Raw genomic sequence first — 25,435 nt, 5'->3', positions numbered from 1 at the left:
AATGGACCACGGGAAGTAAGAGAGAACTGGCGATCGGCAAGACTTGTGGTGTTTACATACATGTCTGATATCGTCACGACAAACACGTGTGGAAGTAAGCAGTAAAACGAAAGTGCGCGCAAGTAATTTGAGGGTAGATAGGTATGTATGTTGCGCTCAATGTGTGAGATGCATATATATGTATTTGTGTAAATGGTAAATGCTTCATCATCCAACCCTAGGCTGTGCGCCATGTGCTTTTGCTCGTCTCTCACAGACATAGATTCATGACAATGGATATATGACGCCCCCATCTTGCCTCTTTCTCTCTTTCATCCTTCAAAAACCCAACAACTAATTTGACGAGCCCGACATCTCCAGGCGACTTGGCACAGCGGGAATACACGCCGATCTTCTTATCCCTGTTCGATCGGGGTTTTGAGACCCACATAACTCCTAAAGCCGTGATGTCGCTTCCAGACTACTCTCATAAGTCATGCTCGTGGCCACCACATCACCGCCCGTAACGGTCACGCTCATAGATATGCCGACCATCCTGGGGCGGACGAAGCTGTTGCTGCAACAATGACGAGTGCTGCTGCTGTTGTTGTTGCTGCTGCTGCTGCTGCTGAGCCTGTTGCTCGCGGATCTGCGCATCGCGCATGTCCTGACCCGGCGGCGGGTAGCCCCTGCTCTCATAAGGATTGGGCGTGTAGCTCCGCTGCGGGGGCAGATCGCGAGGGTCCCTGGCAGGTCCGGGAGTGTTAGAGTACCGCTGATATGCGGTCGGAGGCTGCGGCGGGGCAGGCTCCGGAGCCCGCGACGACGGAGTGTATTGTGGCTGGTTTGGTGGCTGCATGCCGCGACCTGGCGTGTAGACATCCCTAACGTCGCGCAAGGCCATAGGGTTATGTCCACGAGGTGGCGGTGGCGTGTTTGCCCACGACGGTTGCGGAGGCACGGAGCTGCTCGGTGGCGGGGGCTTGGGTGCTGCCGCGGCATGTTGTGCTGCCCATGCGGACTGGGCGGGAGGTGGTTGACTGGATTTAGGCGGCTGCTGTGCCCAGCTTGGATGCTGCTGCTGTGCTTGATGTTGCTGCTGCTGTTGCATCGAGTGTGCTGATTGGTGCGGTGCGCCCCAAGAAGGCTCACGAGAATGAGTTGGTCCTTCATGCCCACGAGGACCAGCCGAAATACCGGAATATTGTCCCGGTGGAGAGCCTGCGGGCGGCTGCTGGCCGGCGCCACCATAACCGCCATACGGGCTTTGTCCATAGGGCGTCTGGCCGGGAGGAGGCTGGTATGCATGGGCCGCTGGAGGTGACGCTGCAGGCGGCGGTTGACTTGCTCCGCCATATTGGCTGGGTCGCCCGCCGTAATAATCGCGTTCAGACTGGGCGTCCATAGGCGCCATGTGTCTTGGCGCAGCAATCGGTTGTGACTGAGGTGAGGCGGTGTACGGCTTCAGTGATGGCATCGAAGAGGGCGCCGGCGGCGGGTTCCGTCCATAATATGCCTGCGAGTCAGCCATAGATGCGTCTCTGCGGAGCTGCGAAGGCGGTGCCGGCGGAGGTGGCGGCCTCGACTGAGGTGGAGGCGTAGGTGACGGTCTCGCAGCTGCGGGCACTTCGGTGACTCGCTTGGGAGGTGCTGGAGGTTCATCATTGAGCAGCGCCATCAAGCTCGAAGTCTTTCGTGGCTCAGGGGCACGTGATGGCGCAGGGGTTGCTGTCGGCCTTGCTGGAGGAGTGCCATATGGATCAGAGCCGGCGCTAGCGCTCGAGATGGCTCGCGAGTGCTCGGACATCGGACGAGGCGGTTGTGGAGAAGGAGCCATGTTCTCACCCAACAGCCCACGGCTCGGCTGCTGCTGGAGAACGGCATAGGGAGCTTGTGGTGCAGGCGCCACAGTCCGAGGTCCTTCAGGTTGGCGTCCAAGAGAAAATGGCTCTGCTCTCGTAAGTGGCACGCGCCCGTTTGCCCCAACGAATGCCTCTGCTTGTGACATGACGTCGGGCTCTTGCTTGACACGCAGTGGTTGGCGTCCGGAATCCTTGGGAGGCTTTGGCTCCATTCTCTGGCGATCCATTGGGGAATCGATGGTGGGCGGCAGTGGATGCCTAGAATGTGGTTCTGGCATCGGGGCGCTGTGGTGAGGGGAGTGCTTCTGGCCGAGAGGGGTACGTCGTCCCGGTGGTTGAACAAGGCCGCCTTCCCGCTCTCTCTCGAATCCGTATGGCTGGCGCAGAGGCCTATCGCGTGGCGACATGGTTTGTGCGACTGGCTGCCCATGACCAAGCGAGCCTGCAGAATGTCCAGGGTGGACGCTAGCCACAGGCTGCCCATGGGTGACAGGCACGAAAGGAGGCTGTGGAGGTTGCGGCTGCGCGGCAATAGGGACATTAAAGCGACCTGTCATGGACTGCGCCGTCGGGATGTGTTCGACCTTAGTCAAAGGCGCATCTTCCATGACCGTATCCGCTGCAGCAAGTGGACGATTCCCAGGTCCCTCGGTACGCTTCTTGGGTCCAGTCGTGCTGGGCATTGGAGGCTGCGGTCGCGGCTCTCCACGCGCCTTCTTCGCGTCGGCCTCTTGGGCAATCAGCTCCCACTCCTTGTTATTGCCTTTCTGGCGCGCGTAGTAATTTTTTACCTGCGTCAAGTGTTAGCGACTGCATTGCAACCCCCTAATTTAGAGTGCGGATACTTACCATCACAGCTGTCTTGGTTTTCATGTGCCCTGCAATCGCAACCCAGTCCGAGCCAAAAGACCTGAGCAAGTGTGGGAAATCGTTTGCTTCAGGAACACTCCAGTAGCTTGATGCCTGAACTGCTGGTTTCCGGTCGGCCGAGGTTGTCTGTCCCAAATCGAGTGTTGTAACCGGCGGCTGCTGCAACTGCTGCAATTGCTGCTGCTGCTGTAGCGGTGGTGGTGGTTGCTGCTGCTGCTGCTGAGGTGGCTCAGGTCGCAATGGTGGTGCCATACCATCAAAGACAACTCCAGGAACATGAGGCATGCTGGGCTCGGTATTCATGGGCGGCGGTCGCACTTGGGGAGGCGCCTGTGCCATCACTGGCACAACAGGGGGGGCGGTTTGCGGTATCTCAAATGTGCCAATCCCGCGGCCGAGATCAGGCTGGGGCTGTTGTCCCATCCAGTCTGTGCTCTGTACACGTGAACTTGATCTTGACCGGTTGCCCTTTGTGGACGGCGGTGCTGCTGCGAGTGTCTGAGTGCCACGCGGCGCCTTTGGCTCTTTGTCTTTGGCAGCGCGACGGCCCCTTGGCTTTCTCTCCGGTTTATCGCCAGTCCCTTCAGCTCTGGAACCACCGCCACGGCGGCCAGGCGTGCCTGCAGGCGTGACGCCTTCGTCTGTAGCAGGTGTGGCTTCGGAATTGAATGTCGGCGCGGCGGCTCGTCGTGGGCGGCGTCGTTCGCCGTTCTCGCCAGTCTCGGCATTGTCTTCGCCCTCGTTCTCCCGGTTACCAAGCTCAGAAACCAGTGCGCTGGACCTTTGCTTTCCTCGGCCACCACCCCTCTTGCGCTGTCGAGGTCGTCTCTTCAGCTTGTCCTTGAGATTCAGCTCGTCTTTCTTGAGGTAGTAGAATTGGATATTGGTGCCGAAGTTTCTCTCGGGAATCCTCTCAGAAATGCGACCCCACTGCTTAGGGAACTCAAGATAGGCCTTCTCGAACAATTGCGTCTCCTCTTCCGTGTAGTTGACACTGGGCGGCAGAACATCCCAGGCTGTGACAATCTTCTCCGGCGGAATATAACCACTGGTGTCGACGTAAAACTCGTTCTGTCGCTCCTCCTCGGTCTGATACTGAAGTGGGATGACGGCCTCCTTCTCAGTCCGGTATTTCTCCTTCTCGGCTCGCAAACGGCGCTCTCGCTTTTCATCTTCGACTCTCCTCGACTCCTCCAAGACTCGCTCGAGGTCGCGTTCGGATGCGTACCGGCTGCGTCTTGTGGACTCGGTCTTGGGCTCAGGCGCTGTCGGCGGTTTGACTGGTGCTGGATCAGGAACCTCGGCAACGCACATGAATTTGCTCCGGCTCTTGACGGCGTCCTGGTCGTCAGATAGCGTGAATCGAAGATACTGCTCGTAGTTCGCAGCATAGCCTTCCTTTTGTTTGCCCTGGGTTGCTGCGACGCGCGCAGCTTCTTCCTTGAGTCCTTTGAGGATAAACGTGTCAAGGCTGTGGTGCGTGGCATCGAGGCTCTTTACGAAGGCTGCATCGTCGAACCAAGGTTTCCCATCAAAGGTAGGCAGGCTGTCGATAGGCGGGGTCTCCATGTGCTCGCGCACTATCTGGATGCTTTGCAGATCGATGTCTTCAATGTCTGTTTCGTCGTCATCGTCGTCGTCCGCAGGAGAGTGCATGCTTGACCCTTGTTTGCTTGCCGCTTGCGATACCGAGTCCAGCTCATTGCTGGGCACTGACAATTTCTCCGGTAGGAGGAGAGAACTTGCGCGCTCATGGTTGGGCGTCGCAAGCTTGGCAGGGCGCACATCTTCGCTCGCGTCCTGCATGACAGTGTCTTCGTCGTTCGCGGGCGCTTTTGGCGCATTCTTGGCCGGCAAGCCTTTGACTTCGGCCTTGTCTGTTGTATCAGTACCCTGCGGAGGGACATTGTTCGCAGGTGCGGAAACTTTAGGCTCAATCTTATCCGCCCCGGTCGCATCTTTCATTTCTTTGTCTTGTTGTTCGGCAGGATGCGTGGTCTCCTTCTTTTCAGCAGTAGGCTGGATCAAGCTCTTCTCCTTGGGATTGGCCAAAACTTCGGGGACAGGGCCAACCACATCCTGCAAAGAATGCGAGTCGTCTAGCACCTTGATGATGGCCTCTATGGACAGAATAGCATGGCGAACGACAGGCTGTATTGACAAGGTCTCCTCCAGCCCTTCGAGCTTCTTGAGCTTTGTCTCAACCTCTGCCATGTCGTTGTCAAGCTCGTCCCCAAAGTTCTCGTCGTCGTCGTCGGAAGATTCAGATTGCTCTGCAACAACGGCCTTTGCTTGGCTGCGTGGCATCGAGATGTGGACATGGCTAATTTTGAGTGTTGGACGCTTTCGTGCGTTCTTCGCATCTGGCACAATTGGCTCTTCGGGGGCTTCGGGGTCAATTTCTCCAGGCGATAGCTCGCGTATACTGGGTTGTGGAGCGTCCTCCATTCTCGTGTCGTCGTCCTCTGCTTTGCCATTTCGACCTTGGAACGAAAAGGCCGGGTCTGTGGGCGACTCGACCGAACGGCCGCGAGCGGGAAATAGGTCCTCGCCAGCTTCAGACTTGCCTTCAAGGAATGGTCGTGAGCCAGCTTTGGCATCACTGCTCTGGGGCCGATGATGCGTGTCAGGGTGCTCAATGCCAAGGGCATCAGTATGAGGCCCATTGGGCCGCGGTTGGGCAAAGCTGTTGGACCGGCTTTGCTGTGGTGAGTCTGAAGGACGCGGCTTGAACGTGGGATTGACCCACTGCTTGCTAGAGGGCCCTGGTGTGCGAAGTCCTCGCGGCCCAGAAGGGATGGTAGGGCTTCCATCTGGATAGGACGATTTTGCAGGCCCAGTTGGCGGCTGTCTCGCATCAGTGGCTGCCGTAGCACCACCCTGAGGGGGAGGTCGTTCCTCTTTCAGGGCCCTAGGCCCAGTTGGTGGCACCTTTGCCGCCGTCGAACTGCCCTCGGAGGTCGACGCAGTCCTGTTAGGCACAGAGCCGAACGAAGGAGCAGCAGGGGCCACAGGTGGCGGTGATACATCTTTGGTGACCGTGGGCGGCTCATGCGAAGTGCGATCGAGTTTTGGGCGCGCTTCTCGATCGCGGATGAGGTCGCGGTCATCCCTGGGATCTCGCGGGTCGCGGGGGCGGTTGTCAACGTCGAAGAAGCGTGGATCGCGGTCTCTATCCCGATCCCTGTCATCCCGATCTCTGAAGCGGCCTTCCTGGGAGCGCGTTCTACCATTTGGTCCAAAACGGTCGCGGTCATCATAAAATGGTCGTCCACGGCCACGGTCCCAATCTCCGCGACCTCTACCTCCACGCCCCCGTCCAGCGTAACCACCACGATATGGCTGTCCAAAAGGTGGATCGGAGGACGATGAGCCAGCGGAGAGCGGACCGTCGCGCGATCCGCGGCGCGCCCTGTCAGCATCGACACCTGGAGGGGGATCTCGCGCGTCGCGCTGATCTCTGACATCTCGGAAATCTCTCCCTACTGGTGATCTACCGCGCGGAGACAGTCTCCGTCCCCTAAAACCTCCTCCGTCTCTGTCGCGATCACGCCAGTCTGGACGCTCCCGCTCGCGGCTGCGCTCGTCCCGGAAGGGTGGTTCCCTGCGATCTCTGAAGTCGGCATCCCTGTCACGCCCACGATCTCGGCTGTCGTCCCTCCAACCTCGGCCTCTGCCACGGCCACCCCGACCGCGGAAGTCGCTACCAGCATAGCCGCCGCCTCGCGGGCCGTTGGGAGGCTCGATCAGGGCCTTTGGGCCTCGTGGCGTGTCGCGCGGGAGTGGATCACGGAAGACATCGCGGTTTGACTGGAAAGCGGCGTTATTCTGACGAGACTCTGCAGAGGAACGCCGAGGTCCGCCGTCGCTATAGAGTGAGCGCCTGTCTGGCGAGCGATCTCGGGATCTTGACCGTCTCGCGTCGTTGTCGTAGCGCGATGGCGGATATCGAGATGCCCTGTGCAAACGCGCCATCATATGAATATACTGCTGCTGGTACTACTCTGGTGTGCATGACGGTGAAGATCAGGCAACAGGACAATGGGGCGCTTACATTGCAGCGAGGGCTGAACAAGGCCCGGGTAATGGATCAACGGCCTCCAGCAGACCACATGGGGAGCACGAAGACGCAAGAGCTAGGATCGCGTTGCAGGTATCGAGATCGCGACGTGGTAGGGTGTATCCTGGTGGACTTGACTCTGCGCGGAGTCAGACAAAGTGCAGCGGCGTCTCAGAAGAGGAGGGCGGCGGCTGTGGTGCCGGTAGCTGCGCGCGTCGTCGCAAATCACGGGGCGTGGTCTGCCTAGCCGAGGCGATGCAGGGGAACTAGTCTGCCACGACAGGGTGGCCTGAGCAGCAGCCGGTGTGCGTGCGGTCGGTCACTGTTGACAGAGTTGATGAGGATGATGATGGTGATGGTGACCACAGATCGAGCCGATCTATGGCGAGAGCCGGTCTGGAGCGGCGGATGGTAGTGCCTGTACGGGGCTGTATGGACGGTATATGCAGGAGGCGGCGACAGCAACGGACGTGACAGGCGGAGGAAGGTTCAAGGTTGGCATTGAGCGGGTTGGAGATCTGGGCAGAGACGCCTGCGCGCTTGACCCAACAGGGGATGGGCCCGGAGCTGCATCTCAATCATGAATGTTGCGCCAATGCAGCCAGGGGGGGCGCTCGTGGCGGGTGCCCGGGCGGGAGGAGCGACGAGGGAAGTCACTTGCACGCACTTGACGCATGGGTCGCTGCCGGTGGGCCCCTGCCTGCCTGGCAGAGAAAGCAAGAGCCACCAAATGCCACTGTAGCCCGAAACGCGGTAGATCGCTGCCGCCGCCGCTGGCCCCTTTCAACAACGCCCAGATCGAGAGTGCCAGTTCCTGCCCGCCCGCCGCAATGCACAGGCAGCCTGCTCGGCTCGCGTTCACGTCACAATCAGCATGCCCGTGAGGTGCTTGTCGTTTGCAGACTCTCCATGCATGCTCCCCACGGCGACGAGAACTCGGGGTTTGGCTGCCGGCCCCAGTTTCAGTGGCTCAGGAGACACGTCGACGGACCCGTCACAAAGCGGCCAAGGGAGGTTTTCTTTCAGGCACCAACCCCGGTCTTGCACGCCCGCTTGGTCAGACAGACCAGATCTCAACCGTGGCCTCCCCGGCAGCCAGACTACCTAGGTGGGATCGCTTCCTCCTGTCCTGGCTGGGTAACGAGCCAGCCGCCTGGTCATGGCCAGAAGCCCCACGGAAATTTCAGACTGTAGCCTTGCAATAATTGCATGTACGCGTGACGCATGGTGCCGCCAAACCCACGCTAGGCCAGGTGGCTCAAGGCCGACTCGGTTGGCGCCATGGACTCGTCGCAAACTGGAGCGTGGACGATCGGTTTTGGGAATTGAGTGCCTAGCGGCTCCAGGATGGCCTGCAAGTGTTGGCTGAGCTGTCGAACAGGGGCCAGAGGCGAGTCAGGGCATCGAAATTGAGGTATGCCCTGGCTGGCCTGGGGGGTCGCTGGGCCCTGGTAACCGCCTTGCCATGCGCACGGCTCAGCACAAAGACTTGGGCCGAACGATGCCGTGATGCCCATGCACAGTGGCTGCGCTGCTGCGAGAGGTCTCTCTGCTCGCAGGGACGGGACCGACTGCGCGGGGGGGGCGAATGTGCAGAGAGACACCTCATCCGCAGATGAAACGAACCACATTGTGGGGTCGGCTGCAACGAGAGGGAACCTTCGACGCAGGCCGGGCCTGCCGCGTCGGGCCTAAGGCTGACCAGCCAGCCGGCCATCCTTCATCGTCAGACTTTAGAGCTGCCGGCCGACCAGGCCAGGGTCCAAGTCGTTTTGGCTCTTTTCGAGGTGGGGCCTCGAAAGCCAACCCCGGCACGGCGGCTCCAGCGACGCTGATTGGCCGCTCGGGGCGTGCAGGTTTTTAAGACGCCAAGACATGCCATCACACATTGGCCGGCCCCAAAACGAGGTGCCGCCATTGGCACTGTCTGGACTGCACCGTGGAACAAGTGCTCAGGCAGGGCCGCCAAGATCTCTCCACAACGCATAATTAGCATCAGGACGACAGAAGATCCTGGAGATCATCGCTGTTCTGTAGGCTTGGCTAGCGAGGCAAAACAAGACAACACAACATATCCGAGGAGCCATAACGTGCACCATTGGGAGGTTGCGGGGCAGCACAGACATTCTCACCCAGCATCAACGAACCACTTAAAATTATATCGCGGGGCAAGATCAGGATCTCAGATATGGCTTCGACAAACGACGACGCAAACCGGCCCCCTGCTGCTGCCACCAATGCCGTTCTGGTCCAGTCGGCCGAGGTGCCAGCAGGCACCCAGAAGGTCGAAGAGATCGACTTCAACAGCTTCAGAGGACGGCCCATAACTGTCGAGGACATGATGGCAGGTATGAAACACATGGGCTTTCAGGCTTCGTCCATGGGCGAGGCAGTCCGCATTATAAACGACATGGTGAGTGGCTGGTCTCTGTCAGAATGGGCGTTGTCAATCTATGCTGAACCACCCTGGTGTGCAGAGAGCCTGGAGGGACCCTGAAACCGGAGACAAGACCACCATCTTCCTCGGATACACCTCAAATATGATCAGCTCTGGTCTTCGGGGCGTCTTCCGCTATCTCGTGCAGCACAATCACGTCTCCGCCATAGTCACGACGGCTGGCGGCATCGAGGAGGACTTTATTAAGTGCCTGGGCGACACTTACATGTCGTCCTTCAGCGCAGTCGGCGCTGAGCTGCGGGCCAAGGGCATGAACCGCATTGGCAACCTGATGGTGCCGAATGCGAATTACTGCGCCTTCGAGGACTGGGTGGTGCCCATCCTGGACAAGATGCTAGAGGAGCAAGAGGCGTCAAAAGGCACCGACGACGAGGTCAACTGGACACCATCGAAAATCATCCACAGGCTCGGCAAGGAAATCAACGACGAGAGATCCGTATACTACTGGGCGTACAAGAACAACATCCCTGTCTTTTGTCCGGCCCTGACGGACGGCAGCCTGGGCGATATGTTGTACTTCCATACATTCAAGGCGTCGCCCAAGCAGCTCAAGATGGACATTGTCGAGGATATCCGTCGTATCAACACGATAGCCGTCCGAGCAAAGCGGGCCGGTATGATTATATTAGGCGGCGGAGTCGTCAAGCACCATATCGCGAATGCCTGCTTGATGCGAAATGGTGCCGAGTCGGCGGTGTACATTAACACGGCGCAGGAGTTTGATGGCAGCGATGCCGGTGCGCGGCCGGATGAGGCCGTGTCGTGGGGAAAGATTAAGATTGGTGCTGACCATGTCAAGGTGAGAGAGCAGAAGACCTGCAAACGACCTCCCAAGACTTCGACTAACGTGCACCGCAGGTATATCTTGAGGCATCGGCTTGTTTTCCCTTCATAGTAGCGAGCACGTTTGCAAAGGAGGATTGACTGTGGTAGGGTCGAGGAGAGGGGACCAAGGGGGCCAGCAGGTATTGATGCTCCGCGTCTGGAACTACACGCAATGTGCTGTTTTGCATCTCAACCTTGGGGAATGCCACAAACGAACAAACGACGAGGTCGATCCCTCGGTCCGTGAAATGGGGGAAATGCCGTTGGCGTACCAGAATTGCGGCACCCGTGGTTGTCGCACGAAGCGATCCCACAAGTCCTTGGGCTTTCAGACTTGGTCAGAAAAGTAGTGCCAAAAAATCCCAAAGTTATAAACATCCTCCTCAATCGGAAAGCTGTTGGTTCCTCTATGCAGGGCGTCACCGTCGGAGGTGAAGCACTAATGACGTGAATCCACCACTATTGGGTCCTCTCAATTGCTTCTTGTAACAACAGAAAAGGTCCAGCTTGCGATCCAGTCCTTGTAGTTTACTGAGGCCGGTGCCTATTCGAGCTATTTACTCCGTTATTGGCTTACACGATCAAGGACAAAACTCACAACATCCTCTGTGTTTTACATGGGATTTGGCTTGCACTGCAACGCGCCATACTCGATTTGGTGGACTCCTCGAAAGCATCATCTAGGCATCATGCTGTCTCCTTCGGCAATGGGAAAGTTCCGCAGGTCGGAGCGGCGGAGTACAGGAGGAGAACGGGAACGGCGTAAGTACCAGGTGAAGATGCCCACGCCTAGCTCTCCAACGCCCAATAATAAGCACAGTCCGCCAGTGCTGGAGGGGAGAAACACATCAGGTTCTATAGACACTTTGTCCGCACCTTCCTCAGCTCGCAAACAACGCCAGGCAGGTATGGCCGACAAAACAGGGCCGGCTAGGCACGAAGACGCTGCCACTTCGCGCCTGGCGCAAACCAACAAGGTCAACATAGTCTCTCGCACGCACAGTTTTGGAGTCCTCTCTCTCAAGTACACGATAGGGTCCGAGGAGGGACAGCCCAGTAGCATCGAGCAGTATTCGGCACAATCATATTTCCACAGCAACCAGCCATATCGGCCAAGGCCATCTTATCGACCACCATTGATGTGAGTTGTTGTCCTCATTGCAAATCCCAAGCTCACTCCAGGCTGACCGTACACCTCCACAGACTGGACGAGATCGCGAGCGCACCGCCAAGCTCTCGTTACGCAGGTTCCACATCAGCATCACCGCGTTCTTCTTTCAGCCACTCGTTCATTGCGCATCACAGGCCAAAAAGGCGGCGCAGGTCAACAGTGTCAGTCGACTCGCAGATCACGGTCGACTGGGATGTCACTGTACCGGCAAGCTACGACACGCAAGCTGCATCGTCTAGCCCTGCGCCCCATCAGGACCACATCGATCCGCATACAGACACTCCATCACGCCCCGAGATGTCGAATAGCGGGAGGAACCCGCAGCTCGATTCGCCGCCTCTCCAGCGAGAATACCTCGATGTGACACCACGCCCACTGAACGGGACCGAAAAGTCCAAGCCGAAGACGAAGCATGGAGCAGACATCAACGCGGCTTTCAAAAAGCTGGAGGCGGACATGGACACAGCTCTGGGCCGCAAAGGGCCACCGTCACCCAGTGCAAGCAGACAAGTGTGGGACGACTATCTGAACAATGCCATGGCTCACCTGCAGAAACGATCCCATGAGCGAAACCGATGGGAGCAGCTCGAAACGCTCCAGGCTGAGCAAGACAGGATGCGCCAGGAGCCATTCCGATTTGTGCTGCCCGAAGGAGACGAGGGGGAGGAGGAGGATGACTTTGTATTTCCAGGTCGTGCCAAAGTCCTCCGGCAGCGGAAAGTCCCGCCGGTTTTGCCGCCACTGGCAATGGAGAGCTCGCGCAAGAGAGTGATGGATGATCGACCACGACAACACACTCCTAAGAAGAATGGCCATCCCCAGCCTGCGCCCAACGGTAGCGATTCTGCAGAGGCAAAGACTGACAACAAGACCACCAATACTCCGTCCATGGCCGAGAATGCGCGTGACTCAGCCGATAAGGAAGGCCGACCAGGCTCTGCGAAGAAGAAGAGACTTACGGAGGATCTGAATTCCAACCTGGGAGCAGCGGTAAGTCAAGCTCGGCTTCTGCCAAACAATATCGATTTGGGAGTGACTCACATACTGAAACTTTGAGCAGTGGGACGCCCACGTCGATATTAACGGCAATCGACCACGAAGAGCTAGTGATAAGTTGCAGCGCTGAGTGTGTTACGTGGAGGTTGTTGGAGGTGGCGTCGGTGTAATCAAATATCAGATCGCTGCGAGAAGTATCAGTTGGTGCCCGTTCCTTCTTTCTTCATTTGCTAGCGCATAAGAAACCTGAAGTTCTTGTTTAAGCCAATTCTTGTCACCAATAGATCGTGAACCACTTCCAACTGGCCGAAGCGTGATCCTGCTGTGAAGCCTGGCTTTGAGTAGTTGGAATATCTCGAGTGCTTATGTAATACAGAACCCACTCTAATGCAACAGCCAGCCTCGCAAGCTTCCTGGTCGCATTTTACATCCTTGTAGCTCCGGAGCTCCATCGAGCCGCAAGCCAATCTCAACCTTCTATTCCCACTTTCATAACGCGACGTCGCAACATCGCAACGACTATCCACATGAAGCAGATAATTACGGCCTAATTCACGACAAGCGGCGTAGTACCAGCGAATTTGCGCGCACGATACGCCGTGAGACTCGAAGGTCGCGACCTCGATCCAGGCGCGTGAGCTCGCCCAGCTCGAGCGAACTTTTGCGCATGCTCGTCTCATAAACCGACCAGGCCGAGAACCATCTTGACTTAAGACCAGCAGGAACCCGACTGCCTCGGTCGCCGCCACAATGTCGTCAATCTACAACCTCGAGCCGCAGCCCACAGCCTCGGTGATCCTCAAGACCACGCTCGGCGACTTGTCCGTCGAGCTCTTCGCGAAGCAGACGCCCCTCACGTCGAGAAACTTCCTCCAGCTCTGCCTGGACGGATACTACAACGACACAATCTTCCACCGCCTGGTCCCCGGCTTCATAATCCAGGGCGGCGACCCGACGGGCACGGGGAACGGCGGCGAGTGCATCTACGATGGCGGCGCATACTCTGGGGACCTGGACCCGTGGCCGATGGACCAGCGCCGCGGCGCGAACGCGGGCACGGAGGGGATCGGGTTCCGGGACGAGTTCCACTCGCGACTCAAGTTCAACCGGCGCGGCCTGCTGGGCATGGCGAACGAGGGCAAGCCGGACACGAACGGGAGCCAGTTCTTCTTCACGCTGGAGAAGGCCGAGGAGCTGAACAACCGCAACACCGTGTTTGGCAGGATCGTGGGCGACACGATATACAACCTCGCCCGGATGGGGGAGGCCGAGGTTGCCGAGGGCACGGAGCGGCCGCTGTACCCGATCAAGATCACCGGCGTGGAGATCCTGGTGAACCCGTTCGAGGACATGAAGCAGTCGGACCGCGCCGTGCGGAATGCCGAGACGACCACGAGGACGCAGCCCGCTCAGCAGCAGCAGAAGAAGGGCAAGAAGGCGAAAGCGGCGGGGAAGAAATTGTTGAGCTTTGGCGATGACGAAGCGGACGGCGAGGAGATGCCCGTGTTCAAGAAGACCAAGTTTGATTCACGAGTGGTCGCGCCGCCGACGGCAGACGAGCAGGAGAAGGGTGAGCCACGCGCGTCGAAACCCAAGAAGAAGCAGACGAGCAGCAGCAGGGACGCCGAATCTAAAGAACTTGAGCGGACACGGTCACCCCAGCGGCCGTCAGCCGGCGCGGACGAGCAAAGGACGACGGTGAAGAGGGCTGCTACAGAATCAAGACCAAAGCCGTCGAGACCAACATACGACGAAGAAGAGTCAATATCTCCGGAACCAGAAGAGAAGAAGAAGTCCGCTCTGGACACGGTCAATGAGGAGATTGCAGCGCTCAAGGCCTCGATGAAGCGCGGCACGCATACGGACACGATCAAGGAGACAAAGAAGACACCCTTGGAAAAAATGATACCCGAGACCTCGACGCGGGGGAGGAAACGAAGGAGGGGAGGCGAAGGCACAATGACAGATGCCGACCTGGCCATGTTTGAGGCATTTCGTTCACGCCTAGGGCAGGCTCATGTCTCTGCAGGAGATGGCGGATCAAGCACGGCAAACTCAGCACATCCAGGGACCGAAGGCACCTCGGAACGAAATGAGGATGGCACGAATGGCAAAGATAGGGCTGGCGTCGACGATGAGGAAGCCGAGCTCTGCGATTTGCACTTTATCGCGAATTGCCAGAGCTGCAAATCGTGGGACAAGGAAGGTGCCGGGGCCAGCGACGATGACGACGACAACGATCCAGGCTGGATGTCGCACAGACTCACCTTTGCCGCGGACAAGCTGGGTAAGGACCTGACGTACCGCAAGAAGGCCGAGGAGGAGCTTGTCGTGATCGACCCTCGCGAAAAGGCCCGGACGCTCAAGGAGGAGAAGAGAGCTAAGAGGAGCGCGCAGTCTGGCGAGTCTAGCCGCGAGTGGGACCAGGCGCGCAATGCGAAACTGGCGAGGCAAAGCGCTCTCGCTGGTAGAGGTGCGAGATAAGCCATCAAGAATACCCAGGGCCGCTATCCAGGACGTCGTTGCTGGCTCGTGTATGGCGGAAGCCCGTTTGTCTCCTGCACGACATGGTGACATTGCGAATGTATCAGAGCATGACAGCATACCGTGCCGTGTAACGCGTTTCGAGGCGCCAGTTTCCCCAATTGCACACACATTGATGACGATTACTATGATTCCAAAGGTCCACCATGCACACTGGGACTGGCTATCAGTGTGTCAAGTCAGTTGCCATGCGTCCATCGTTCGACAATTGCCTTGGAAAGCTGCAGCAAATGGGTCCCCGTTTGAAGACGGAACCCCTGCCGGGCAGTTACGTCAAACACAAAACTCTAATTTCTGGAGACCTTGGCCACACATCAGAAAGAACGCCAGCAACGTTTTCCGCACGTCAAGCCGGAGGCTACCAGTGCCGGTGGGACGATTTCCTGCTGGCGGCAAACCCCGTTCGATGGACCTGAGGGGCCGTCCATGATGCAAGGATGACTCGACGCCATCCGTGATCTTGTTGTTGGACTCGAGATCGCTCTTTGGTGGACAATACGTGACCAGGCCATGAACGAAGCTCTCTGGCAGTGCTGGATTCACACCTCTTGGTAACGCTCTTGAAATCACCACTGGCCGGCAACTCTTGCTCGAGTGGTGCCAGGCGGTGATCCCTTGTTTGGACCACACGGGAATCTGCCCTCGTGTCTCTCCACCATCAGCCGCACTTGCACCGCTGTTGAGGCCACCATTGAGACACACACATATGCTGGCCAAACAGGTCAAAGGCCAAGTTCCATTGTCCTGTTTGGCTTGCGCAAGCTTTTTTGAGACATATCTCACCCATTATTCCGAAGTGGAGGCCGTAGGATACCCCATGCACAACAAATCCGAAGAGCACGCCGTGAGACGGCGCGGAAAGGGAGGGTCATAACAGACCGTATTCCCGAGTCTCATTCCAAGGGACTACGTAACCAATTCCGTCTGCGGCACGGCCAGCTGGAGGGCGTTCATTTGAGCCTAACCTCCACTGTACGACCCCAGATTAGCTCTGTATCTCAACAAAGGGAGGACGAAGCACCAGCCGGACAATATATAAGCTTAAAGCTTACCGGAGTACAGAGCCACGGTCTAACGACCGGCTACCAGGGCATATATGCTACGCATGGAAGACTGTGCCGGCGTCCGCTGCGTCAAGCCTCGGATATGGCAAGTGTCGACCAAGCCAGCGACACCGCCGCCATCCTGTAACTTGGGAATCGTGGTCGTCGACACGAGCTGGTGCATAGCATGTCAGTAATACCATATGGAATGTGAACGCAGTGTTAGTTCCAGCCGTGATCAAGATACTTGGATAGCGGGCTGAAAATGATTAGGTATGCGTGGTTACTAGAGGTTCGCCCTTGGCTTTGTCTCTCCTTCCCAGGCGGCTCGTAGATATATATACAAAAGCCTTCCAGTCGCCGCCCCAATCATTAGCGACTCGGTCGTACCAATAAGCCGAGGTCGTTTGTCCTATCCCCTGCATTGAATTGTTTTCATAATGCTCCTACCTGTGGTCTCTTACCTGCTAGGAATAGCTACCCTCGTGGCTGGTCAGAACCCGCCACGGCGGTTCTTTATACAAGTTAACGCACCGGGCATACCGCCATTCCTGTTAGGACCGGCACCGCTACCTCCAGCACCATCACCGTCCTCGTCCGTGACAAGCAGCTCCGAAGCAGGCGCAGTCTGCACAAGCCTGAGCACGGCGTATGTGGTCAGCACCGTGGTTACTACTACTACAGAGAGCCGCTCCGTCGTCACGTCTTATGTCACCGTGACTTCCGGCGATCTTTTGCCTGTCGTTACTGCTACCGAGACTGTCTTCGTCACAAACACCTTGACCGAGGCGACGGGCTCCGTGTCAACGACCACGGCAACGACTACACCACCGACCATTACCGTACCTACTCCGGCCGGCTTTACACCCCTTAACGACTATCCTCCGGTTGGCCGGCGACGAGGCATGCCCGAGCCTCGCGATGACACCAAGGCGGACCCGGCATGTACATCCACGACAAGCCTAACAACGACAATATTCAGTACTGCAACCGAGACGAGCACCGTCGAAGCAGACGCCCCCATCGCCACCACCACCCTGACCACCACCGTTAGTGCGACCGGCGCCGCCGGCACCGAGCCCGAGACCGCCAGCAGCGTCATCACCAGCACTATAACCACAACTACAACGTCCTTGACCATCGCCACGGAGACGGCGCAGTCTGAAGCGCCGACACCGACAGTCTACGCGCAGTGCGCGCCAGATAACCTCCGGTCGACGTTCAATGGGCGGGGCATCGCTGACTATCAACCAGTCAACTTGGAGCCTTACACAACCGAGGATAGCCTTGAGGATTCGGCGGAGGACTGCTGCGCGAAATGCGCCGCTGTAGCGGACTGCTTTGGCAGCGCCTACCTCGAGAGCTCTGGAGAGTGCGAGATCCTGATAGGAGATAATTCATTTGCCTGCAACCCGGCCCAGACGGCCTTTGAATATTACAGGGGATCAGGGCCTGGCGTAGTCTACACGCTTAGCAATGGCAACTGCGGCAAGTTTGCACTCGCTACGTGAAGCGGAGCAACACGAAGGTCGCCCACCCGGAGCCGCGGCGGTGTATGACGACCCTTTTCCCTTTTGGCGTATAGGCATGATTTTTTTCAACCCTCAGAGACGATTAATGGTATCAGACATCTGCCGCCAGGCGTCATCTGGTGTTCCTTGTCTTCCTTGGGCGACTAGCTTGGCCGTGTGCCACGAAACGGAACGGCCAAGGTCTCTTGTAGTGCTATACCTGCCGGTATTCCCCAACCTTATATTACTTACGTAGCTTTGTTCTAGTCTTGAGCTTGATAAATGACGGAAATCCTTAGCCTGCCTAGATTTACCCGCTCTTTCCTGTCTACTCGAAAGGAAAGATATGCATTATATCCACACGCGGATGCCTCCGAGCGGCTATGCACCTAGCAAGGCGGCCAAGCTCTTCAAAGAGAGTGTGCCATCGTCATCCGGTATTTTGAAGTGGCATAGTGGTTGATAGACACTTGGTGGACATGATGAAATTCGACCAGCTCAGTCCTGGCAACCACAACAGAAATAGGCGCAGTGAAGGTCAGCGCTCTCGTCCGGATCCTTCGCCTCTGATTCGGGCGAAGGCGACAGCGGCTTGAACCGATGAGCTTAGGAACTAGAGCCTTTGAGGTGCGAGGGTCGCTGTGCAAAGTCGTGAAGTGCATCCCCTGCAGTGGGCCTCATCCGAAGAATTGTGCCTGCTCATCTTGAGGACGACCTGACCGGCTGTCTGTTTCTTTGTCATCGAGATGGGCTCGACTGGAGCGGACAGGTCGTGTCAGGGGCGGGACTTTAGATGGAAACGCAGCGAAGGGGACGGAAACCAAGCTGGCGCAATCCGGCTGGGGCCCTATGCAGAGATCGTGCCATTGTGTTGGCGATCACTGGAGGCATTTCAACGAAGACGACGGGGTCAATCCTGGAGATCTTGCTGGACTCTACATCGTGCCAGTCGCCGCTTTGCGGTGGTCGGGTGTTTTGGGTTGGGTGGTTAACGTGGCTGATTGCGGGAAGGGTGCCTAGTTGCTGAGACGTGCTGCCCATGACAAAAACTTGGCTACAAGCAGTACATGCAGAGCTATAGTGAGGTCTAGACGGGAACTTGAAAAGGCAATCACGGGTTGAGAGGTTGTGGTATGGTAGACATGCAGACTGAACAACTGAGAGTGTTGCTTTCTTGGTGGCCACGAGGAGAGGTGGTTGTTGTTCAGACTACAACTTGACGCGCCCCCCTGGCCTCCCGTATGCGTGGGCTGCTGCGCGGTTGCCTCGGCCCCGGGACGAGAGCAGGATCTCCACATCACGTCACATCGACGGAAAGAATGTGAAATGCAGAGCCCGCCCAGGAGAGGAGAAGAGGCCTGACCGCCTAGACAAGAACACAAGCTCTCGACCGTCTGGCCGGCAGTTGCACGTTCTTCCTGGCACCCCAGCCCATTGCCAATCCTCGCAAAAGAGTCCCGTTGCGGTGCCCAAAAAAAAGACACGTCGTCGACTTGCTAGAGTCATCAACGACGAACGCGACTTTATCTATCGCTAGCGCCTCCAGCAGCCGGGCTTCCCGCAGTGCACCAAGGGTTTTCGAGAGTGTCTCTGTCCCCGTCCCTGGTGAGCTAGTACCGATCCAGCTCACGACCTGTGAACCCCCAGACGCTGTCCCCGAGGCTGTCTGCGCCTGCACTGGCGCAAGATATTATTTGCCAGCATTCAATTAGCATCCCAATCTGCGAGGTCACCGCCAATTGCAAAGGCGCAACCTTGGAAGTCCTCTTTGCATCACCGCCAGCCAGGCTCCACAGAGAGAAAACGTGGGAGGCTGCCGACCAGGGCAGGCTAGAGCGTAGTGGGGTCAGCCTGACAGACCTCCAGCGCTACGTTATCCGCCCATAGCTTCCAGAGTTCCCATCGCTGGCCAGCATTCAAAATTTATCCTTGGCCTTTCTCAATCACGACTGAAATCGAGCCGCACGACTTGTCTGCTTGTCCGCCTGCCTCACAACACGATCCTCCCGCCCGCAGCCCTCCCGCGCCTGCGTCCTCGCTGCTACTCGCCTGACAGCCCTGCGACAGGATTCAACTCGCGCCCGCGCGTGTGCCTGCCTGCCTGCCTGCCTGCCTCTTGCTCGCTTGCCTTGCCGGAGCTTCCATCGTCGCCAGCCATTCCCACCTGCAGCAGTGGACATTGGACTGCGCAACACCGGCCGCTCTCCAGCCCTGCGCAGAAATCGAGAACTCCTCGAGCGCGCGGCCTCTACGATCCATCCACTCGAAGCGCCCGCGCGACGCCGCCCTCGCCGTGCGCCATTCTATGACTTCGCCAAACTCGAGAAAGAGACCCGCGCCGGGCAGCGTGCCGATATCACAACAGATGGCGCAGCCGTTCCACCCACAGGCCGACCAGTTGATGCGCTGGACCGGCAACAACTCGGGCAACTTCATGGACGGCGCCAACAACATTGACTACAGCATGCTGTCGACGCCGTTAGCAGCAGCCCAATTCTCTCAAACCAACCCGGCCGCGACATCGACAACGCTTGCGCGCCGGGGGATGAACGGGACACTCGTCCCCTCGAACCGCGCTTATGTCCAGCCACAGAGTGAGTCCTGGCCAAACTTCGAGGACGGGATGGTAGTGCCAGCCGCAAACGGTGGAACCGACGACAATGACAATGTTGAGCTGCTGGAGGAGCGGGCTCAGAGGGCGAAGCGGGAGGCGCAAGCGAAGAGGAAACAGATCCCTCCGTTTGTGCAGAAACTAAACAGGTGAGTCGCGCCAAAGGCCGGTTATCGGCACAGCAATTAAAAGACATGGTTTCACTGACATGCGCACCCTGAGTGTAGCTTCCTCGAGGAGTCGAAAAACACCGAGCTCATCCGGTGGTCTGAGAGAGGCGATTCGTTCATCGTCCTGGACGAGGACGAGTTCGCAAAGACGCTGATTCCCGAGCTCTTCAAGCACAACAACTACGCCTCTTTCGTGCGGCAACTGAACATGTATGGCTTCCACAAAAAGGTCGGACTCTCGGACAATTCCATGAAAGCGAGCGAGCGCAAGAACAAGAGCCCCAGCGAATATTACAACCCGTACTTCCGGAGAGGCCACCCGAATCTTCTCTGGCTGATCAACAAGCCCAAGAGCGGCAACGCCAAAAAGGGCGGCAAGAAGCGCGCGGATGATGTGGAAGGCGACAGCGACGACGAGATTCTGCCTGTCGAGGACAACGTGACCCCGGCCGCGACCCGTCCTCAAGATCCGAGCCGTGCACTGCCCGCGCCGGAGTCGGGGCCGTTGCAGAGGAAAGAGCTTTCGGTGATTCGAGACCAGATGGCTGTGCTCCAGCAGCAGCAACGGACCATCAGCGATGCAATTAAGAGACTGCGGAGCGAGCACAACAGTCTGTTTCAGCAAGCTGTCGTCTTCCAGAATATGCACGACCGGCACGAGAACTCCATCACCGCCATTCTCAATTTCCTGGCGAACGTGTTCCGGAAATCTCTGGAGGAGCAGGGCGGTGTGCAGAACGTCAACGACTTGCTGGCCGGCATCATACCTAACATGCAGATGCCCCAGAATTCTTCTGGTAGTGTTGTGGATCTGGGTGACTTTCTGCAACAACAGGCGAACCTGGGGGGCACAGGCTCGGTGTCGACGCCCAAAAGACCACAACGCCTCCTGCCACCCATACCGTCTCACCAAGACTCCCGATCGGCCTCTGGCAATGCGGCGACGAACCTTTACCAGAACAACCAGCAGCCACGCATGGGATCTGTCGAGGAGGTCTTTGATCCTCCTTCTTCAGAAAAGTCGACCACGCCAGCATATCTCAAACAGGAGCTTGAATCAAACCCGCAGGAAGGGATGATGAAGATTATCCAGAATGCCAACTCGAATGCCGGACCCAATTCTGCTGGCCTCTCAAACCTCGCTGCGAACACGTCCGCCAACATGACAAACGACCAGCGTGACCGCATGCTCAACATCATGAACTCGGGGGCCAGGCACAGCTCGTCGCCTGTCCCGGCAGGGCCATCTCCACCAGCTGGCCAACTCCCGACACCAAGGACACAGGTCCCGCCGAGCCTCAAGACAACAAGCGTGTCGCCGTCACCACAACCAGCAGCCGCAACATCGACGAACCTGTCGCCGATCCTTCGTGCTGCGCGGGAGGTCCAGCCGCCTTCCATCGAGCGGATGAACCAGAACAACGAAGAGCTCGAGAGGCTGCAGCGTCTCCAGGCGGAACAGGCCGAGAAGCTGGAGCAGCTCAACAGCCTGCTCGGCCCTCTGAGCCCATCTGGTAGGATCCCTGGCCTGGAAGGCGACGTCAGCTACTTTGGCAACGACGACATCGACCTCAACCAGTACCTCGACTCGTCGGCGTTTACCAACGACGCCGCGGGCGGGGTGGGCGACTTCAGCTTCGACACGAGCGCGCCCCTGTTCGACCCCAACGGGCCAGCCGGCGATTTCGGCAGCGCCGGGTACACCTGGAACCCCTCAGATCCCCTGCCGGACTTTGACCCGAGCGTGGTGGGCGGCGGCGGCGGCGGCGGTGGTACTGCTTTGTCCGGGCACGGCCTGGGCGGCGGCCGGGTCGTGGAGAGCAACACGCCCGATCAGGGCCCAAGCCCAGGCGGGACAGAGGAGATAACGAGGGATGACCTAGAAGAGAGTCCCAGCCGCTCGGCGAAACGTCAGCGCAAAGTGTGAGCAACTTGCTGTCCAGATTGGCTTTGTTCGAGATGGCGGGTTTTTTCTTTTTCTTATGCAAACATCATTAGCCGCAAAGGGTCAATCAGGGTATCGGAGTTATCGGTTCATTGTTTTGCACGGGACATCCAGGAGGAGGAGAGCAAGGGATCAGGGTTAAGAGCCCGAGTTTGGCTTTTTAGTTTGATAGCGCGCGCGGGGGGGGTTTTCATCACATCAAGGGAGTTTTTTGTTCAATACTGGACTAGTGCAGCGGCGAGAAAAATCTCAGACAGCGTTCCCTGGTCCATCATCACATGGCAATATTGTTTCAGGTGCAAGAGTGATTGAACATTGTGATGGTGAAGTGCCATGGTTGAAGAACCATCGTTCTCGGGGCCAAGCTCTGCCACTGTCACAGAACGGCAGGAGCTTGCGCCGGAGGGATTCCACGCGGCCGCGTCGCACATTGTCGACACAAAACGGAAGGAACGACCGCCACGGCGGTCCCAGCGCACCGGTAACATGTCCCAAAACAGCAATCGCGCGCATCACGCATCACGATTCAACAACAGAGGGCTTCAACGAGCGCAAAAGGAACCCAACAACCCATGCAGGACGCTGGCTTGCTGGCAAAAAGAGGTCGTACTGGGATTCGAACCCAGGTCGCCGGAATAACGATCGCGCCGATCTCATTGCGAGAAGCGGAGGAGTCAGAATCCGAAGTGATAACCAACTACACTATACAACCAGACGGCTGTTGTTTGAGTCCTTGAGAACTTGTTGGAACGACGGGGACTTATTGCACGTTATATTTGCTTTGTACAAGGAGAGAGCTCTGAGCCTTGGGAAATGGCAGGTTGAGACCTAGACTGTGTGAGCTTTGGAGATTTGCGGTGCTAATGTATATTTTTGTACCTTGTTTCTGGATGTCCCTCCCGAGGACAGCACATCCTCCTTGGGCTTTTCATAAACTTCTTGGGCCTGCGGAAACTTGCTGCTCGTGATCAATCAAGTCCCCCAACTTATCTGACACCCATGGCGTGACACACATACGAGGGGAGGTGTGTGCTTGGTGCTGCGCGCGGCAGTGCGGGGCTGGAGCCGGCTGTCGGATGAAACATGGCCATTACGATTGCGGTCGTGATGGAGATGGGGGAATTTCAACACCAGGCATATCCCCACTTCCCGCCGTCTCCCTTGGCTGGATGCGATTCTTGAATGATTTCAGCTTGCGCATGCTGTGCGAGGTACGGAGCATGCGTAGTGTAGAGAAAGCACCGTCTCTGCGCTTGGGTGTACTGCGTAGGCGGGTAGTGAAACGCAAGCGTTCGCCACTGACAACCTGCAGTGCCTGGGCTGCCTCTGAAGCAGCGTCAAAGGCGACTGTGCCACAATGCAACCCGGCGCTACAACCTGGCGCGCATTGATGGGCGGCACGGAATGACGCCAGGCATCCACCCACACTCACTGGGGTGGCCGGGCCAGGAACAGGCGCCTCGAGATGCCAGAGCACCGGCACCTGTGGGCCAATCGTCAGGCCGACCCACCTTGGCCACAATGCGGGCGGCCAAACAAATGAGGATCGCCTCCTTCTCTGCAGACCCGACTTGCAAGCAGGCAAGATGCCAGGAGCGCCCGATCTCCAGGGCTGCTCGAGGGGGCGCACCCAGCCCTTAAAGGGCCCCGGGCCCGGCCCCGCGAGACAAGAGACAAGAGGCATGGCTGGTTGACTGTGCCCAAAATCTGGAGACGCCTTCACCGTCTTGGTGTGTCTCTCGCGCCCGCCACCACGAGCCATTTGCGTCTGCTCCTGGCTGTCGACTCATCGCAGCCGGACTCTCGTGCAAGACACGCGCACGCCTTCTTGGCACAGACTCTCTGGGCCCCTGGGCCTCTGACTGAGCCTCCTTCAAAACAAGACTGCGTCTCCCCGGAAGGCTGGCCTTCTCAAACCTCTGCGCCTCTTCTCGTCTCTGCCTGGCATTCTTGGGCAGCACTGTACCCGGACACAAAGAACCATGAACTTCACAGAGGGCTGCACGGTGGCTCCGGCCAGCGTGCCCAGCGATGCCGGCGTCGCAGGCGTTGGTGTAAGTCGACGCCGCCATCACCGCAATCAACGGCGAGAGACTCGACGTAGGTACTAACCACCGCGGCACAGGTTCTGCTCTCCTTCATGATCACGGCCGTCATCGCCCTCGGCCTGAGCGTGTCGCTCGTCTTTGACGAGATCCGCAACAGCGGCAAGCCCTCCGTCCTGCGCCGCCGCCTGCTCAACTCGTACTCGGACCAGCAGCTCCTCACGGGCATCGGCATCCAGGGCGTCGGCCTCGCCAAGATGTCCACCATGGTGCCCTACCACTTCTTCATCATCTGGATGCTCTCGCTGCTCTCCATCGGCGTCCACAACGCCACCCTCATCGCCCTCGTCCACGACTACCGCCGCGACGCGGTTCTGCGCTGGGTCCGCCAGGCCCTCATGGCCATCAACCTCCTCCTGTCCTGCGCGTACGGCATCTTCATCCTCGAGGCCGTCCAGGACGGCATCAACAACTCCACCCTGCCCATCATGTGCGTCTGGTCTCCCGACCCCCTCCCGGACAACGCCGTCGAGCCCCCCTCCAAGGGCATCTCGCTGAGCTTCATCGGCACCATTGTCGCCATCGCCGGCAACGTCTTTGTCTTTGGCTTCGCCACGTACTACCTCCAGAGCCGCACCCAGCGCTACTACCGGCTCATCCAGATCATCGGCCTCGTCACCATGGCGGGCATCGCCATCGGCGCGACCATCCGCGTCGTGCTCATGGCCCAGGCCTTCCAGACCGCTCCCCCCGTCTCGCTGAGCGACCAGGGCGAGCGCGCCTGGAGCTTCGGCCAGCTCCTCTCCGTCGGCATGCTGCTGCTCCCCGTGGTCAGCATCATCGAGATCCTGCGCGGGGAGATCCAGTGCGCCCCGCCCGTGCCGGACGAGGAGGTCAAGCTGTTGGACCCGGAGGACGGGGCGGCGCCGCCGGCAGGAGCAGAAGGTGGTGAAGAGCTACAGGAGACGAAATAGTTTGATAGACGGCCGAGATCGGGCTGCTACCTAGTGGGCCGGGTGCCTAATGGCAACTCAGGGTTCGATGGAGCCATGTTCTCCTTACGATTATAACACAAATTAAATACTGTTTTTGGACTTATCTGATGGAGCGCTTTTGTGGTCTTGTTCGTTAGTTTCGCCTTACTTGCTAACAAAGGTTCCAGATATATATTGCCTGGTAAAACCGTAGCGGCTGTTCGCGGACCGATGACGTAATATATGAGATGATTCCTAGACTTTGCTGAGTTTCTTGATAGCATAAACGAGCTCTGGGGTGAAAGATAACCTTAAAAAGGGCATGGAACTTCACAAATCTCTCACGCGTACCATAAATGATAGTATATTAT

The 25,435-nt window shown here is 58.0% G+C and overlaps 7 protein-coding genes and 1 non-coding gene across 8 annotated transcripts; 6 read left to right on the top strand and 2 right to left on the bottom strand.

Moving 5' to 3' along the window:
- Positions 1-393: 393 nt before the first annotated feature.
- Positions 394-6,890, bottom strand: B0I36DRAFT_29723 (uncharacterized protein). Its single transcript, XM_046151916.1, has 3 exons — positions 6,766-6,890; positions 2,691-6,669; positions 394-2,632 (listed from the first exon to the last, which is right to left on the bottom strand). Coding segments are annotated over exons 1-3 (6,120 nt in total). The 5' UTR covers positions 6,768-6,890; the 3' UTR covers positions 394-493.
- A 1,808-nt stretch (positions 6,891-8,698) lies between these two features.
- B0I36DRAFT_275658 (Deoxyhypusine synthase) lies at positions 8,699-10,452 on the top strand. The gene is made up of 3 exons (XM_046151376.1): positions 8,699-9,184; positions 9,249-10,028; positions 10,088-10,452. Exons 1-3 carry the CDS (start codon positions 8,960-8,962, stop codon positions 10,151-10,153), a joined length of 1,071 nt encoding a protein of 356 aa, XP_046007375.1. The 5' UTR covers positions 8,699-8,959; the 3' UTR covers positions 10,154-10,452.
- Positions 10,453-11,113: 661 nt separating this feature from the next.
- Positions 11,114-12,551, top strand: B0I36DRAFT_333910 (uncharacterized protein). Its single transcript, XM_046155284.1, has one exon. It carries the CDS (start codon positions 11,523-11,525, stop codon positions 12,279-12,281), a length of 759 nt encoding a protein of 252 aa, XP_046007374.1. The 5' UTR covers positions 11,114-11,522; the 3' UTR covers positions 12,282-12,551.
- Positions 12,552-12,971: 420 nt separating this feature from the next.
- B0I36DRAFT_251495 (cyclophilin-like domain-containing protein) lies at positions 12,972-14,705 on the top strand (the record flags this gene model as incomplete). Its single annotated transcript, XM_046150618.1, has 1 exon — positions 12,972-14,705. The coding sequence occupies one exon, from the start codon at positions 12,972-12,974 to the stop codon at positions 14,703-14,705; it is 1,734 nt and encodes a 577-aa protein (XP_046007373.1).
- A 1,543-nt stretch (positions 14,706-16,248) lies between these two features.
- B0I36DRAFT_393420 (uncharacterized protein) lies at positions 16,249-17,652 on the top strand (the record flags this gene model as incomplete). The annotated part of the gene is made up of 1 exon (XM_046161466.1): positions 16,249-17,652. The coding sequence occupies one exon, from the start codon at positions 16,249-16,251 to the stop codon at positions 17,317-17,319; it is 1,071 nt and encodes a 356-aa protein (XP_046007372.1). The 3' UTR covers positions 17,320-17,652.
- A 1,703-nt stretch (positions 17,653-19,355) lies between these two features.
- B0I36DRAFT_296711 (uncharacterized protein) lies at positions 19,356-22,343 on the top strand. Its single transcript, XM_046151902.1, has 2 exons — positions 19,356-20,079; positions 20,158-22,343. The coding sequence occupies exons 1-2, from the start codon at positions 19,625-19,627 to the stop codon at positions 22,025-22,027; spliced, it is 2,325 nt and encodes a 774-aa protein (XP_046007371.1). The 5' UTR covers positions 19,356-19,624; the 3' UTR covers positions 22,028-22,343.
- Positions 22,344-22,646: 303 nt separating this feature from the next.
- B0I36DRAFT_t162 lies at positions 22,647-22,757 on the bottom strand. Its single transcript has one exon. It is a non-coding gene; the product is annotated as a tRNA-Gln (tRNA).
- Positions 22,758-23,590: 833 nt separating this feature from the next.
- B0I36DRAFT_333905 (uncharacterized protein) lies at positions 23,591-25,420 on the top strand. Its single transcript, XM_046155283.1, has 2 exons — positions 23,591-24,099; positions 24,171-25,420. The coding sequence occupies exons 1-2, from the start codon at positions 24,028-24,030 to the stop codon at positions 25,062-25,064; spliced, it is 966 nt and encodes a 321-aa protein (XP_046007370.1). The 5' UTR covers positions 23,591-24,027; the 3' UTR covers positions 25,065-25,420.
- Positions 25,421-25,435: the final 15 nt, after the last annotated feature.

Source organism: Microdochium trichocladiopsis, assembly GCF_020744255.1.
Source record: "Microdochium trichocladiopsis strain MPI-CAGE-CH-0230 chromosome Unknown B0I36scaffold_10, whole genome shotgun sequence".
NCBI lineage: Eukaryota > Fungi > Ascomycota > Sordariomycetes > Xylariales > Microdochiaceae > Microdochium > Microdochium trichocladiopsis.
The sequence above is the reverse complement of the archived record's forward strand: the minus strand, read 5'-3'. Positions and strand labels throughout refer to the sequence as shown.

Excerpts from the sequence above, each read along its gene's own strand:
- B0I36DRAFT_29723 (XM_046151916.1), bottom strand. Across the intron at positions 2,633-2,690 it reads AAACCAAGACAGCTGTGATG|GTAAAAAATTACTACGCGCG; the intron begins GTAAGTATCCGC and ends CACTTGACGCAG.
- B0I36DRAFT_275658 (XM_046151376.1), top strand. The coding sequence starts at position 8,960 with ATGGCTTCGACAAACGACGACGCAAACCGGCCCCCTGCTGCTGCCACC. Across the intron at positions 9,185-9,248 it reads TCCGCATTATAAACGACATG|AGAGCCTGGAGGGACCCTGA; the intron begins GTGAGTGGCTGG and ends CCTGGTGTGCAG. Across the intron at positions 10,029-10,087 it reads TTGGTGCTGACCATGTCAAG|GTATATCTTGAGGCATCGGC; the intron begins GTGAGAGAGCAG and ends CGTGCACCGCAG.
- B0I36DRAFT_333910 (XM_046155284.1), top strand. The coding sequence starts at position 11,523 with ATGTCGAATAGCGGGAGGAACCCGCAGCTCGATTCGCCGCCTCTCCAG.
- B0I36DRAFT_296711 (XM_046151902.1), top strand. The coding sequence starts at position 19,625 with ATGACTTCGCCAAACTCGAGAAAGAGACCCGCGCCGGGCAGCGTGCCG. Across the intron at positions 20,080-20,157 it reads TTTGTGCAGAAACTAAACAG|CTTCCTCGAGGAGTCGAAAA; the intron begins GTGAGTCGCGCC and ends CCCTGAGTGTAG.
- B0I36DRAFT_333905 (XM_046155283.1), top strand. The coding sequence starts at position 24,028 with ATGAACTTCACAGAGGGCTGCACGGTGGCTCCGGCCAGCGTGCCCAGC. Across the intron at positions 24,100-24,170 it reads CCGGCGTCGCAGGCGTTGGT|GTTCTGCTCTCCTTCATGAT; the intron begins GTAAGTCGACGC and ends ACCGCGGCACAG.